At 34.6% G+C, this 14,834-nt stretch overlaps 1 protein-coding gene across 4 annotated transcripts; it reads right to left on the bottom strand.

Moving 5' to 3' along the window:
- Window positions 1–7,994: 7,994 nt before the first annotated feature.
- On the bottom strand, window positions 7,995–14,006 carry LOC118036032 (uncharacterized). 4 transcript variants are annotated; one of them, XM_035041724.2, is made up of 9 exons: window positions 13,542–14,002; window positions 12,563–12,694; window positions 10,881–11,104; window positions 10,546–10,797; window positions 10,388–10,464; window positions 9,932–10,301; window positions 9,192–9,248; window positions 8,657–8,718; window positions 7,995–8,571 (listed from the first exon to the last, which is right to left on the bottom strand). In XM_035041724.2, the coding sequence occupies exons 2-9, from the start codon at window positions 12,651–12,653 to the stop codon at window positions 8,499–8,501; spliced, it is 1,206 nt and encodes a 401-aa protein (XP_034897615.1). In that variant the 5' UTR covers window positions 12,654–12,694; window positions 13,542–14,002; the 3' UTR covers window positions 7,995–8,498. The 4 variants fall into 4 exon arrangements, with proteins under 4 accessions (XP_034897615.1, XP_034897616.1, XP_073261210.1 ...); XM_035041725.2 differs by having other exon boundaries at window positions 9,932–10,292; window positions 13,542–13,992; XM_073405109.1 differs by lacking the exon at window positions 10,546–10,797 and having other exon boundaries at window positions 13,542–14,006.
- Window positions 14,007–14,834: the final 828 nt, after the last annotated feature.

The raw sequence follows: 14,834 nt of genomic DNA, 5'->3' as shown, positions 1-14,834 counted from the left end.
TGTAAAGAAACCAGAGGGGGGAGTCATTCTTACCGGCCACCATTCCAAGTTCAAACCACCAAAAACGCATGGTGTATTCCTACAGAAATATTGTCACTGGGTTTGCTGCAGAACTAACAGCAGAAGAAGCAAAAGCTGTGGAAGATAAGGATGGATTTTTGTCAGCAATGGAACTGTGTGTAACAACAAAGTCATTGGTGCAAGAGATTCCATTTCATCAAAAGCGGCACCATCATTTGACGATGAAGGCCATGGGACTCACACGGCCAGCACAGCAGCTGGAAATTTTGTAAATGACGCCAATGTTAGGCAACGCTAATGGCACAGCAGTTGGTATGACACCTCTGGCTCACTTGACCATTTACAAAGTTTGCTCTGATTTCGGTTGCTTGGACAGTGTTATATTGACTGCAATGGATGCTGCCGTTGAGGATGGGATGGGTGTGCTTTCCCTTTCCCTTGGCGGTGGTTCAGCACCTATTTTTGAAGATTCAATGGCAGGGGGAGCTTTGGAGATGCTCATAGAGGAATTTTCGTGATTTGTTCAGCAGGGAATGAAGGTCCATATAATGGTTCAAATTTTGCAGTGTTTGGCATTGTGGTTACTCACGGGTTTTTAAAAAAATTGATTTGTTTTTATTGTTTTAAATTATTATTTTGTGTTTTTTATTTTAATATTTTAATAAAAAAATTAAATTTTATTTAGAAAAAAATATGATTTTAATACATTATAAAAAACATTTTAAAAATTAATATTTATCACTATTCTAAACACCCGGTTATCAAATGATGCCTCATGGATTCTCACTATTGGAGCGAGCACCATTAATAGAAGCTTAAGAGTAGATGTATTGTTGGCTAATTCTATGCGTTTTTTGGTGAAACCCTCTTTCAGCCAAATTCACCCCATATATGAGTCGTGTTTATACAAATTCTAACGGTTTTGAATCAGCAGCATTTTGTGTACCGGAATCATTGACCGATATAGATGCCTAAGGCAAGATTGTTCTTTGCGAGAGAGGTTGTTTTGAATTGTGTTACTGTGTTTTGTGCAGGTGAAGGGATGAACAATCAAGAACAACAGTGCTGGGTATTGAAGAACACAAACTACACACAAGGTGTTTGATAAAATGTCTCAGTTATTATTTTATTAACTGTATGTCTTTAAATACATGAGAAAACTTAACAAACTTCCCTAATTAACAGCCACTAACTGTAGTGGAAATGTACTGCCACTATCTCAGCAACAACTTCAGAAAAACAAGGGATTTACTTTGACGAAATCAAAACAGAAATGAAAGAAAAGAAAACAGACAATACTTGATTGAATAACAATTAAATAAACTGAAACACTAGAGTTAAAATGTCAATTATCTAAAACTCCTCCTTGACATTTTGAAGACAAATTTCAATCATTTGTCTTAATGTCTCAAATCTCTCTTTAGGTAGTGGTTTGATAAATATATCTGCAAGTTGTTCTTCAAAAGAACAATGAATCAGCATCACTTCATTAGATTGTTGAACTTCTCTAATAAAATGAAACTTGATTTTGATATGCTTTGTACGTCCATGAAAGACTGGATTCTTTGAAATTGATACTGCAGAACTATTATCACACATGATTTTAGTAGCTTCAACATGTTCATGTCCCAAATTCTTTAACATTTTCCTTAACCAAATTGCTTAGTTGACAGCAGAGGCAGCAGCAATGTACTCTGCTTCTGTAGTGGACTGAGCTGTTGTCTCTTGCTTCTTTGAACTCCAAGTGAAGACACCTGAATTGACTGAGAATAAATACCCTGAAGTGCTTCTTGAATCATCAAAACAGCCTCCCTAGTCAATGTCAGTATAGCCTCTTAGTTCCACAACCCCTTACAATGATCTTGGACAGAAAATACCAAGATTAATGGTACCTTTGATGTATCTAAGTATCCTTTTTGCTGCAATAACATGAGTCTCCCTTAGAGAATGCATGAACCTTGAAAGAATACTTACAACAAACAATATGTCAGGTCTGCTTATTGTGAGATATTGAAGGCTGCCAATTAAGCATTTATACAAACTTTCATCCACTTTTTCATATTCATCATCCTTGTTAAGCTTGATACTTATTGTCATAGGAGTCCCCACTGGTTTACAATCCTACATTTTGAATATTTTTAGGATGTCTAAAGCATACTTTTTTTGACATGTAAAACTGTTATGGCTAGATTGCATCACTTCCATTCCAAGGAAGTAATTCATCATTCCAAGGTCAGACATCTCAAACATCTTCTTCATTTCATCTTTGAACTCTTGGATCATTCCAAGTTCACTTCCTGTGATAAACATATCATCTATATAAATAGATACAATTAGAAAATGGTTACCACAGGATTTCACATATAAAATTGCTTCATTTTGCCTTCTGCTGAACCCAAGTTGAAGCAGATGTGTGTCCATTCTATCATACCAAGCTCGGGGAGCTTGTTTCAACCCATAAAAGGCCTTCTTAAGTAGATACACATGATCTTCTTTATCTTTAAAAACATATCCATCGGGTTGCTCTACAAAGATTTCTTTAGTAAGAAATCCATTCAAGAAGGTAGACTTGACATCAAGTTGGTGAATCTGCCAAGAGTTATGTGCTACAAGTGCAATGAAAAGTCTAATAGTATCATACATTGCTACTGGAGCAAAGGTCTCTAGGTAGTCCACACCATATTGCGAGCATAACCTTTTACCACCAATCTAGCCTTGTGTTTGCATATTGACCCATCTGGATTGAGTTTTGTTTTAAAAACCCATCCTACACTTATTACCTTGTGATACTTAGGCCTTTCAATCAGCTGCTATATTGTATTTTTATTGATCATTTATATTTCTGCCTTCATTGCTCTCCTTCATACTGGAAATTCTTGAGCTTCAGTATAGCTGGTTGGTTCTAGAATTGCCATATTGCATCTTAGGTGAATATCTTTCACTGATCTTGTGCCTTTAACTGGAAAGTCATCCACTGATTTATCAGCTACCAGCTGAGGCTGAATGGTGAATGGTTGATCAGAAATCATATTTTTCTGATGTTCCCAATCCTATGTGGTTGCTTCATCAACCTTCACATCTCTGCTGAGAATTACCTTCTCTGTTCGTAAGCAAAGGATTATGTATCCTTTGGTTGTCGTTCCATAGCCCACAAGAACTCTCTTCTAAGCTTTGTTGTCAAGTTTGCTCCTCTTTGGCTCAACTATATGATCATAACATATGCTGCCAAAGATTTGAAGATGATTTACAACAGGTTTAACACCATTCTAGCCTTCATACGGTGTCTTGTCCTCAAGTGCTTTGGTTGGAAGTCGGTTCAACAAGTAAACAAAGGTATTGACTGCCTCTACCCATAATTTGTTTGGCATTTTCTTTTCAAGTAAAAGACATCTAGCCATCTTTATTACTGTCTTGTTCTTCCTCTCACACACACCATTTTGTTGTGGTGTGTATGGTGTAATGTACTAGTGCATAATGCCTCTACTGTTGCAATACTCAAGAAACTGATTTGAGGTATATTCAGTATCATTGTCAGATCTTAAGCATTTAATTAGCATGTCACTTTAATTCTCAACTAAAGCTTTAAATGTTTGAAAGATTGTAAATACTTCACTTTTAAATTTGATGAAATACACCCAACACATCCTAGTATAATCATCAATAAAGAGAATGAAATACTTGTTACCACATAATGAGGTTATCTTCATAGGTCCACACAAGTCAGTGTGGATGAGCTGAAGCTTTTAGCTGGCTTTTCAAGCTTGCTTTTTAGGAAATGGTGGCCTTGATTGCTTACCAAATTGACTTGTTTCACATAATTGAATCTCACCTTTCAATATGGGTAATGCTTCAACCATTTATTTTTGTTTCAGAATTAATAAGCCCTTTTGATTGAAATGTCCAAATCTTTTATGCTAAAGATTTAAAACATCCTGAGTAGGACTCACATATGCATGATTGGATACTTTATACCAGTCAACAACAAAGCTTCTGTTTTTCATCTTTATACAGAACACTTGTTCTCTAGAAGGATAAAAAATAGTTCATTTATGATCCTTAAACTGAAGAGAATAGTTTTTCTCCATCATTTGTCCAACACTTAACAAATTTTGACTGATTTCAGGTATAAATAATACATCAGGAATGATTTTGATACCTGAACTTGTTTGAACATTTACTGACCCTTTGCCTTTGACCTCAAGAAATTCTCCATTGCCAACCTCTACTTTGGATTTATAAGATTCATCAAGTGTTTTGAACATTCTAGCATCATTGCACAAATGGTGTGTGCATCCACTATCAATAAGCCAAGTATAAGTTGAATCATTTGTTGAGAAACAAGTGATAACAAAGAATTGCTCCTCCTGTGTATCAACTTCATCTGCTAGGTAAGCTTAATGAGGTTTTGGATCTGAATTTTTAAACTTGCAGACCTTTGTGATGTGCCCTGATTGCTTGCAATTTCCACAAATTGCATCTAGCCTCCACCAACAATATTTTTTTGAATGTGTGTTTCTTTTACAGTGAGTGCAAAGAAGAACCTTTTTTTTTTTTTTTTTGAACCTTCATTAGTGTTGCCCCCTTCATTTCTGCCTTTAATTCTCAGATTAAGCAACTTTTTTCCTTTTCTAGCCTTTTGTTTTTGCACATAAAAGGCTCCATCAGTCAATCTGTCTTGCCTGATTATTCTTCGTTGATCTTGTGCTTGAAGAGCACTTATTAGTTCACCTAATGAGATTTTATTAAGGTCCTTTGATTCTTCTAGAGAGGAGATTTTAGATTCAAACCTCTTAGGAAGAGTCACAAGAACCTTCTCCACAATCCTACTGTCAGAAAAGTCTTCTCCAAGTAATCTGATGTTGTTGATAATTAGTGAAATTCGATCAGAATACTTGGAGATTGTTTCATCTTCTTGAATGTTAAGTGCCTCAAAATCTCTCTTCAAATTCAACACTTGCATTTGCCTTGTTCTATCAATGCCTTGGTATTCTTCTTTTAGTTTGTTCCAAGCCTCTTTGGCTGAATTGCATGCCATAATTCTGTAGAAAATGCTTTCTGCCACAGAATTCTGGATGATTAATTTTGCCTTGGATTTCTTTGCCTTTTCCTCACTGCTGAACTTGATTTGAGCCACAATGGGATTTGTTAGTAAAAGGGCTACTGGTTTGTCTTCGAAAACAATTTCCCAAAGATCATAAGCTTCAAGAAAAGCTTGCATCTTCACTGACCAAATGTGGTAGTTTTCGCCGGTGAACATAATGGGGGAGTTTAAAAGTAGGTTGTTGGATGTCATTTTGAGATTTTGAAAAAAGTGTTTTGGTCCTATAAGATCTAAGAGTGCTCTGATACCACTGTTTTGAATTGTATTGCTATGTTTTGTGCAGATGAAGGGATACACAATCAAGAACAACAATGCTAGGTATTGAAGAATACGAACTACACACAAGGTGTTTGATAAAATATCTCAGTTATTATTGTATTAATTGCATGTCTTTAAATACATGAGAAAACTTAACAAACTTCTCTAGTTAATAGCCACTAACTGTAGTGGACAATGTGCTGCTACTAACTCAGCAACAACTTTAGAAAAACAAGGGATTTACTTTGACATTTAACATTATTTCAGGAACCTCAATGTCTTGCCCACTTCTCAATGGCATTGCTGCTCTGCTTAACCACTGATGCAGCTATCCATGATGGAGTCAATGTGCTTTGACTTTCCCTTGAAGGAGATTCAATTCCATTCTTTAAGGATAGGGTTTCCATATGCTCATTTGTAGCCATATAGAAGGGAATATTTGTAAGCTGAGTAGCTAGAAATTTTGGCCCTTTTAAAATCACATTATCTAATGAAGTTCCATGGATTCTAACAGTTGGAGCAAGCACTCTAGACAGAAGAATTGTTGCTACTGCAAAGCTTGGAAATGGTGAACGGATTGATGGTGAATTTATTTCCTTCCCTACATAGCAACGATAATTCAATAGTCTTACCTCTTATTTATGCTAGCATGAAAGGTAAGTCGAATTCCTCTTTATATGGTGAGGGAGCTTTGGAAGGTTAAGCATGGATGTGAAAGGCAAAATAAAGTGTGTTTGGTATTGTAGTAACTGTTGTGGTTGTGGTTTGAAAAAATTTGTTTTTATAAAAAGTACTTTTAGTTGAGGTTGGTTTGAAAAAATAGATGTTTGGTTAAAACTGTAGTTGAAATTGAGGTTGAAGAAAAAGTAGTTTAATGTGTTTGGTTAAGAATGCTTTTAAAATTGAGGTTATAAAATAATTTTAAAAAATATATATATTAATATTGATAATTTTTAATTTAAATATTGTGGATTTAACTATTGTTATTACATCATAAAATAAATCATACTTTATATAAAATATTTTTATTATTATTTCATTGAACTATTACAATTCCATCACGTCTGAAATACATCTGACAATTTTCTTGGTTTCTTTAACACGCAACAACATAACTTGTAAAATATAATCAGGAACAAATTACAATTGTGATCAAATTCTGCAAATACTACGTTATCAAGCGAATAAAACACAATTAAAAAATAAAAAAATATTTTTTTATTACTTGGTCAGCAATTCAATGCATTTTATGTGCGCTGCTCCATTGTACACTGTTCACTGGACACTTGCCTCCACACCGTTCAATGAACAAATTAAATCCCGATACAGGTTTTTTGAAAAAGGAACACTTGTATGTGAATTGAGAGATACAATCGAATAGGGTAGGCATTTGTCCATGTAATTATTTAACTTATTTTTTATGAAGTTTATATTTGACGTATAGGGATTTTTTTTTTTTAAATCATTCAATGACTAAATTGTATGTGGCTATAAATATGATAACAAAAGATATTTCAATTAAAGACTTGTTTATAAGACAAACATAATACAATGACCAAAATAAAGTTTTCAAAATTATATGGAATGAAATGTGCTTTAGAGAAGAATCATGTTTTAAGCATGTGACACGTGCCAATTTATAATGGTGTTAGTGATACAACTAATAAAATGATGTACAAATAATAAAAATTTAAAGTACATAGTTGATATTAAAATAAAAAATATTAAATAAACCTTTTTAAATATAAAATAAAAATTACAGGGATGAGAGAAGCATTGACCTATTTACTTTAACCTGTGTTTTTTTTTAATCATTTGAGTATGTGCGTGTGTGTGTGTGTATATGTATATTATTTTCTAGCGACATTAAAATCAAAATTATTAATAAAAAACTAGTCACTTGAGAGCATTCTTTTCTAAAATTTTATAGTGACTTACTTTCTCTCCCATGTTTTAAAATTTAGGGATTAAAATATAAAAACAATAATTAAATAAATTTTAGTATCAAAATGAAAAATCCAAAAATAAAAGGGATCAAAAATTAAAAACTTAGGGATTAGAGTGTAATTTTGCATGCATTATAAACAATAGACATGGGGAAAAAAGGCTTTATTTTTATAATGAACTTTGTGATTTAACCGTCCCCTATTTGTTAATAATAAACACAATATAGACAAATCATTCATGTCTAAATCTGTTCCCAAGCCTTTTCCCGAGATATTATAACGTGAAGAGCAAAATACCCGGGTCCATGGCTCAAAATCAGAAGTATTTTCTAACATTTTTTTGTTACAAATGCATACAAGAGAGATCTGGATCCCAAATTCTAGTTCCACCATTATCAATTCAGAGGAAACCGAGCCACAGTACCACCATATTCATACACATAGAACCTAACATTTTTCGCTTATAATTTGGGCTCTTCAGTGCACAAGAATTTTCCATTTTCAATCAAATTCTCAGCTAAATCCTCAAACTATGGATGGTGATTCACAAAGGTAAGCTGGGAACTGGATCCCCAGACGAGGCCAGGACCTGCCACCTGCCACCTGCCACCTGCCTTAAAATTTGTAGAATTCAGAGAGTACAAGAACTACAATACCAATGCCAATCATTCTGAAAAGTGCTTCCAAACCTGTGTACATGCTCTTAATATTCTATTCACAACAGTTGGTTCAGAGTTATACGGCATTGGAAGACATACTAAAAGGTTGACTATTTTACATCCCTTTTTTCTACTGTCCTTCAGTCAAAAGAATGTTATGCCTAACCAAAACGAAGGCATTTGAGTATCTAAATCTAGTTCAGCACTACACAATTCCACCCTCCATCAGAGAGGAGAGGGTGAAAAAAAATGAAATAACACAATTAGTAAAAATAGGAGGGACAGCGTAGCCAATTTAATCTGTACAGGTTGGTCACAAACCCCCAGTAAAAATCTACTATGTAATCAGATCATCGAATAGAGTACATAAGTATACAACATAACAACATGAGTCCCGATTCCTGGGATACAACTGACTGAGTGCCTGCCTTATGGCAAATTCCAACACTCTACCAGATACAACCCCTTCATCAGGAGAAACTCCAGCAACCTCAACCTCTGGTGCATATTCAATCATTTCTCAGATGAATTACGCGAGTGTGACCTTTTACGAGGGCGGCCAAGGTCGGTTACAAAACTTGAGTTTCTGCAAAATACATCATTAAATCAGCGAAGAAAGATTTATAGGATCACAAATTTGGGTTTCCAGAAATAAAAAGACATGAACTTACAAATTGTCATCATGTTTCCTACTTCTTGATGGCTCTTGTGTTGTCTGAGATGGTCCAGCTGCCTGTCAAAGGTACAATAGCTTAGTTTATATACTTTGCATTGGCAGGTGTAGATTTTCATGTTTCATTGAAAGATGCATGTCAGCACCAATACTGTATATAATGGTAATTGCAATAGCTGTATTTATGACACTGCTGACATCAACTGATGAGTTTTCACACCATATATCTGAAGGCCCAACTAATGGACCAGTGGTATACTTGAAAAATAGGCACATGATAAAAAATTACTAATAAAACAATTCAATACTAAGAAGATATCATTTGCTTAGAAAAAATCAAAACAACAAATATTGGAAGATAGAAGTTCTGAAATAGAATACTGTCCCGCTGATCTGCATAGTATAAATCACTTGTAAGAAGCACCAATTGCTGGTGGGGTACATAAATATTTTGACAGGATTATTATATCAATATATATCTTCAGAAAGCACTCGTTCAATTCTGTAAGATTTTTGCAGATAAGCATACTAACAGGGGGATTTAATTGCTTGATGCTCCTGCTATGGGCTTCCAGGTACTCTTCATATGTCTGCAAAAATCAGGAAAAAGACATTTAAGGGTGTAAAAGATGTAAGGATAATCTATCATCATTAAGTTTTCTCAACAGAAGATAATTGTGCCAATTTCACATACAATAACAGATGATCATCTAGAAAAAGATAAATTTGAGTGTCGAGAACAATGAATATCCATAGCCATTCACCACAACCACTCTTCATAGTTTATCTTGCAGCAGCCAGGAATGGGATAAAGCATGTGAACCTAAAATTTATTGTGGATTCGATGTCTATTTGACCAGATGTGTGTATTGCTTGATGAACATTTTGGCAGCATGCTACATCCTTGTTGATCTATAAAGATTAACATTAGAATGAATAATTCTTCCTTTAGACATTAAAGAAAGATGATGATGCAGGGGTTGGAGTTCAATTAATTATGTAATCTAATCCGATGAAAATTGAATTTTTCTTCATGAGAGATTCAGAATTGTTGACTAATATGAAAATAAGTAGAAGAAAACAATGGGATAATAACGCTAACAAATTGAGAATCAGATGCAAGATGTTGAGATCACTTACTACTTGTGTTTACTTCATCTATCTAATTCACAGAAAAGTGCATTCAATATCTCATAAAAGAAGAGACACAAAAAACCAGGTGTATATATGCTTTATTCCAAGTTCAGAGAAACTAAGGTGGGAAACGTCATACCATTTCAAGAAAATCATCATCAGTCAGAGTACTAGTAAGAGGGCTTTCTGCTGACAAACCCCAAATATCAGTTCGTGAAGGCATTTCACAGTGTATTCGCAAATTAGTGGAGTTTCGAGACTGTTTCATCCTTGCAACTTTTGAAGCACCAGAGCTAAGAGCATTGTCAGTGAAACCAGCAGCAGTAGGTCCCTGATGCGCTAAATGAAATCTACTTGCTTCATCATGTTGCTGGTAGAGGAAGGAAGGATAAGGTGTGGGTGTCCTGCCCCAAGGCATCTGCAGTGGAGGGACAGTATACTCTCCATCTCCTGTGTAAGATGAAGGATCAATGCAAGGCCTTTTCATAGGAAGATCATCCCTGGGAAAACTGTTACTATGAGAATTCAAAACAAAAAACTCAATTGCTTAATTTTGGCAAAATGCATAAGCTTGAAGCTTACAGGAAAATAATACCTTTTCACCATGCCATCAGTGTCTCTCTCCCCATCAATTAGCTCACAAAGGGCTTCTCCTATATCTTCAGGTAGTTCCTGGAAAAACAGAATTGCAGTTAAACAATTAACTTAGAAGTGCAGCAAGGAGTATAAAAGCACTCTACAAAAAAGAGACACCTGGCAGTCTCTGCTAATTTTAACAGGTTTGTAGTCATTCAGTGGATTCTTGAGATGAAGCGTCTTTTGGAAAGGCAAGTCATTTAATCGCAGCCACTTAACCTTAAAACTGCGACCCCAAGGATTACTTTTACCACTTCCTTCGCTCCATAAATTGTCGTGCCTCCACCCAACAGAAGATATCATTTGGGCATACCCTTGGAAGAAACCACTCATGTTGACACTATATATTAGAATGACTCTACCAGAATTCTGCAAGACAGGCATATGCTTCTCTATAAAGCATCAAGATTAAGAAAGCACCACATGACATTTTAAAATTAATGGGATCTTACATGAAAGGCTTCTTCCAAAATTGGTTCATTCCTGACTTGAGTAGCCCATATCCCATTCTCAATTGATAGTTGGATATTATGATGATTCAAACTCTTAATGATGAAATATCTTGTATTACACAATTTTCCCTTTTTGTTTATAGATGAATTTCCCACCCGATCATGACCTGCTTTTTCAGCCATATTAGGATAGCCATCCTCATTACCTTTGTAGCTTGGGCTTTCTGACAAGAAACAAAGATCCTATGTTAAACTTAATATGCATTCTGACACATGAATATGATTGTGAAAAGTTCAAGAAGAAGAGGGGAAAAAGTCAGAAAAGAGAAAGAGAAAATGCATGGCTGAAAAAGGGCTGAGAAAATATAATCACTATCATCTCTACCTCTTATATCATCGCAAGCAGTAGCCCAAAGCTTACAAACCTTAACTGAAATGTATGCCAATGCTCATATAGTGGGCAAATCAAGCCCGCATTGAACTCTGAATTGCCAGGTTACATAAAAAACAGTACAACATCAAGAGTAGACCTTTTTCATCAACAGAACCAACCCAATCAACACCCATGCATGGTTTCACCTTCTAGTGTCCATGGTTGGAGAATAGTGGTCCTGTCAATGATCCCCCCAGTCCTGTGATTTGCTCAGTATAAGTATCAACATGCTTGTATCCCACCATCTGAGTTTTCTTCAATACAATATAGCACATATTTCTTAAGGAGTAAAATATACATTATTCTAATCTGGCTCCCTCAAGTCCAAGTATCTAGGCAAAATTTCAAACTATTCACTTCCTCGGCATCATTTCCAACCACAATAAAGTAAGCAAGGTGTACAATGAGAGCTCATTTAAATGACAAATGAAGAGCATAGTCCACCTATTCTGCTCAAGTTCGAGTTTCAACATGGCCCTTCAATACCTATCAAGCCAAACCATAGGAGCTCACCTTAATCCATGTAGTAACCTTATTCCATGTGGTAACATTCACAATTCCCTTATGCATAGAGATAAGAAATCAAAATCAACACCAATACATAAGTCATCTCCTACGTCCCATGAAGTAGCAAATTCTTCAAAAATCATTAGTGGAAACTACCTAGGAATGCTTGAGCCCTTCCATCATCCTGTATAGGTTTGCAGAGTCTAATTTATACTAGCCAGTCCCAAGCCCAGTAAAGGATGAAGTCAAGTAAATTGATGGCCAACAGAACCAAGATGCTGACACCTCTATCTACATCACTTCTGATAGGAATCATCCCAAAAGGAAAATATCGGTATTGATTAAATGATATCTATGATCCACCTATGATTTTTAAACTACTCAATAAAAAATTCTAGCCACTGAATCACTGCAGTCTGGCTGTAGTTGGATACATTAATGTAATTCTTGACATGAATCAGATGGATATTTGCAGATCATTCATGAAAGAATTCCCAGGCTGATACAAGAGCGTCCCAAATAAATGCCTATTGTGCTTAAAAAGGAGAGCATCAAGAAAAGGGGGGAGCAGGAAAGAGATGGTTAGCATTCCAGCCCACTATCATCTCCTTGACGATGCATCCATGCCGATGGGGATGATGAAAGTTTAAGGGAGTAGATATGCATCAAAGGCATTATAGAATAAGGAAACTACAATACATGAGGAAAATATAACGAGAAAGCACTTGTACTGTTTTGTTACCTGGATCGTCAGAGTTTCCCATGTCATGCTTCCATTCAGTCACCGAAGAATCAACTACGGATGCATTTTCCTTTGCACTATCAGAAGACATATCCTTCTTGGCCTCCTATGTCCCAACTCACAATGCAGGACCTATCCAAAAAAATTTTATATTGTTCATTTCAATGTATCAAAAATTTAAAAGCACTGAAAAAGAGGTGTGCCTCTAGAAAACAAGATGTATACAGAGCACACACAAAAAAAATAACACCAAAAAAAGCCAGAACAATGACAGTACAATAAAATAGTCTAGCAAAAATGCGTTCTCTGAAACTCAAAACAACTACCAAGACATTACTTAACAGAAGCCAATACCATATTGTTTTGGTTTGAAACTCAACCCCAACTCCCTGAATCTTCTAAGGGAGGGAGATTACAAGGTGCCAATTGACGTCTATCTCATTGTCAGAAAAAGGAAACAGCAATACCAGCAGTAAGAATACAAATACAATGCGCACTTTCCAAACTTGCCCCGTAAATCCAATTTACTAGGTAACTACAAAAGCAATGTTTCTAGAAGTAAGCCCGGTATAAAAAGCTCTTTGATCATTATATTTTCCACCTCCGCCAAACCATTTCATTCAACCCTAAACTCTCCGGTCCAATAATCGAAATTACCAATAAAAAACTCATCACAATTTACCCTCGTTTTCATCACTCAAAAGGAAAAGGAAAGAAATCCTATGTTTGGTCAATGAGAAAGATTAGAGGAAAATTAAAAAACAGTTAGCAACAAAATAGCATTTGGCTCGGAAACTCCCAATTGATATTCAAGCATCAGTTTATCAAGATTTTCCTGCATTTTCACATATTTTCTTATTCAAGAAGGGGAAAAAAACCTAATTCAAGAAGAAGAAATAATCCCCTTCACCTTCACAACAAACAGCAAACAAAACAAAGCTGAGAAATCTAAAGTAAAAATGGAAGTGAGAACTCTTACCTTTCCAAGAGACGAGCGAAGCGAAGTGAAGAGAGGAACAGACGGATTTTTACGCGTGTCGGTTTTTCTTTTTTTTTTGAAGATAAGTGTGTGTGTGTGTACTGTTGGACTTGTTTCTTGGAGCCCTAGCCCTTTTCTTTTTTGTTTCCCCTCCCCTCTTCCCTCTTCCAAACTGAAGAAAAACACACCCTGCTATTTCTACACCCACGCACGTGTACACTCTTGATTTTTTACCGCTATTTGTTTGTTTATTCTGGGTTTCTTTTTTTTTTTTCTTTTTATTGGTCGGTGCGGATTGATTTGGTTGAAACCATCTGATGGTGTGGAGCGTTGTATATATATACATAAGTTTTTTATATATGTTCTACATGTAATGCTTACCCATGCCTTTGACATTCTGTGTTAACCATTCATATAAGATAATTAACTTAAAAATCTTACATATGATAAAATAATTAGTTAATATTTTTATTTTAGAAAACTTAATATTAAATCACTATATTTTTATACTTCATTGCAACTTAGTTTTTTTGGTTCTTTTTTTTATATTTTAATTAAATTGTAAAAACAAAATTAAAATCATGTTCATCAATGAACTTACTTGTATCTTTTAAAAAGATTAATTTACAAAATTATAAAAAAACATGGGCTAAATTATAATTTACTCAACAAATAACAATCAATTTATTAATGAGTCAATAAAGAAGGTATTTCAAAGTAGAAAAACATTTTCCTTTTACTAGCGTAGAAAAATGATCTTCTTTAACTCCCAATTTCACAAAATAAATAAGGTCTTAAATTAAAATTGAAATATATTTATAACTCAAGCAGTAAAAATATTTTAAATCAAGATTTATAGGAAACATAATTTTCTTGGAGTGAAATTGCTATATTACAAGTTCCCATAGAGTTTTTGAAAGGCAGCTTTCCAAATGGAGTTCCAGTAGTGAAAAATAAAAGATGGGAAAAATTACACTGAATATTTTATAGTTTATTCAATTTTATACTTTGATTTTATAGTTTTGAAAATGACATAAAATAATATAAAGACGTTAAAAAATTAACAAAAAAAATATTTAATTATATTTCATTTAATGATTACAGAATTCTTAGTGCATCAAAATAACAAAAACATCACTTTAATTAAAAAAAAAATGGCAAATCTAATAATTATTTATTATAGCATGCTTTCAAAGCTTGATGTTCAGTGAAGTATTTTAACAAACATATCATATGCCATTTTTGTCGGTATGTAATCTCTCTGCAAACGTATACAAGCTATGAACCTCTCTG

This window comes from Populus alba, chromosome 1 (assembly GCF_005239225.2).
Source record: "Populus alba chromosome 1, ASM523922v2, whole genome shotgun sequence".
Lineage (NCBI taxonomy): Eukaryota > Viridiplantae > Streptophyta > Magnoliopsida > Malpighiales > Salicaceae > Populus > Populus alba.
This window is presented reverse-complemented; position numbering and strand designations above follow the sequence as displayed.